At 26.3% G+C, this 1,737-nt stretch overlaps 1 protein-coding gene across 1 annotated transcript in view; it reads right to left on the minus strand.

Moving 5' to 3' along the window:
• LOC124421184 (centaurin-gamma-1A-like) overlaps positions 1-643 on the minus strand; it is a 42,829-nt gene extending 42,186 nt beyond the window's left edge. Inside the window, exon 1 of the mRNA XM_046956027.1 lies at positions 269-643. Coding sequence (XP_046811983.1) covers positions 269-437 — 169 coding nt within the window. The 5' untranslated portion in view covers positions 438-643. The remainder of the gene's footprint in view (positions 1-268) is intronic.
• Positions 644-1,737: the final 1,094 nt, after the last annotated feature.

A 1,737-nucleotide genomic window follows, 5' to 3' on the forward strand; every position in this document is an offset into this window, starting at 1 on the left:
TGAACTAGAACTGAACTAGAACTGAACTAGAACTGAACTAGAACTGAACTAGAACTGAACTAGAACTGAACTAAAACTAAACTAGAACTAAACTACAACTAAACTATAACAAAACTAACACTCTGACCTCCTAAAGCTTTATTTAAAAAAAAGTTTCTTAAAATTTAAGTTTTAAATTCAAATTCAAAAGCTTGTTTAGTATTTAAAAGCTTTCGTTTTTTTCTTGTGTGTGTGTTTTCCGTTATCCGACAACAACACTCTACCTCACCTGATTTCCTTTTCTCCCGATCGGGAACGACTAGAGATTTGGCACGTTTAACACGTAACGAACGGCGGCGTATGCTGCGTAAAAAAGCTTCGGGCATGCGAGAAAAGCGCTGTGGCGTATCGGGAGCTTTTGTGCGTTCAGGTAAAAAGAAATTTTTAACAGCCAACATTTTGATAATTTATAGATAATTTACACTTAAAAAATGATTTAAAATCTTTGAAAAAAATATTTGAAATTATTTTTAAAATTTTTCAAAATTTTCTTATTTTTTCCCAATTTTTTGCTTTGTTTTTGTAAATTAAAATGTTGTTTTGCGTAATTTTCATAGATTTTTTTGGTATAATTTCTATGGTTTATTTTGTGGTTGTTTGCAAACTTTTTTGTTTTTATTATAAATTTTGGTAGATTTTAAAGATGACATTCATTTTGTTTGTTTTGTGTAGTTTTAAAAATTTGCATTTTAAATTATTTCATTTTTTTCTTAAGGAATTTTAAAATATTTATTTGATTTTTAGTGAATGTCTTTTGCTGTTGTTAATGACTAATTTTATTTTAAAAAATTTAACATTTTTATATAATTTTTGGGTTTTGTTTAAATATTCAAGTTAATTTGTTGTTATTAGTCACTTTTATTAAAACTTTTTGTAATTTAAATTATATTTTTTTTTTTCAAAAATTCAGGTGATATAATCTGTTTAATTTATCATAATTTTTGCACAATTATTAGACATTTTTTGTGTTAAAAAAAAACTTTTGCTTTTTTTTTATAATTTTTAGAGATTTTTTTATTTTATAAAAAAAATTTATTAAAAATATACATTCACTTTTTGTTGTGGCTATTTTTTTCTTTTAATTTAAAATATTAAAACCCCTTAACTAATTATTACACTTTTTAATGATTTGTGTGTGTTTTTTACGTTTACGTAAAAATTTCGCGCTGTAACCCACTTTGAAAACTAAACAAAATCGTCGTAAAACGTTAAATTTTCTTTTCAAATTCAAAACCGCCACGGACAGCAGTTCCTCTAGCAACCGTACTAGAGCAAAGTTAAAACACAACTGAAGGGAAATTTTAAACAACACAATGTTATTAAATGAAAATAAATAATGTTATCAACAGAACATGTGTCTGTTAATAACAGCTCTAGACAATAACAAAAACTGGTGGTTGTTTTTATTTTACAATAACACAAGCTAAGCAAAACACAAATATCCCATAATAACTCAACAGAGGGAAATTTTAACATAAGAAACTGTTAACTCTTTACTAAACATAACAGTCATGTTAGTAACATTACACTAAGTAAAAGTAATACAAGAAAATCTTCTATATACACACACGCACACTATCAGGGGGGTAAATTTTCAACATGTTTTTCCTAGTTTTTGTTTTGCTTAGCAATTTCTATTTTCTTAGCTGTGTTTGCCGCTAGATACACACATACATACACACACACAACTTACTACTT

This window comes from Lucilia cuprina, chromosome 2 (genome assembly GCF_022045245.1).
Source record: "Lucilia cuprina isolate Lc7/37 chromosome 2, ASM2204524v1, whole genome shotgun sequence".
Lineage (NCBI taxonomy): Eukaryota > Metazoa > Arthropoda > Insecta > Diptera > Calliphoridae > Lucilia > Lucilia cuprina.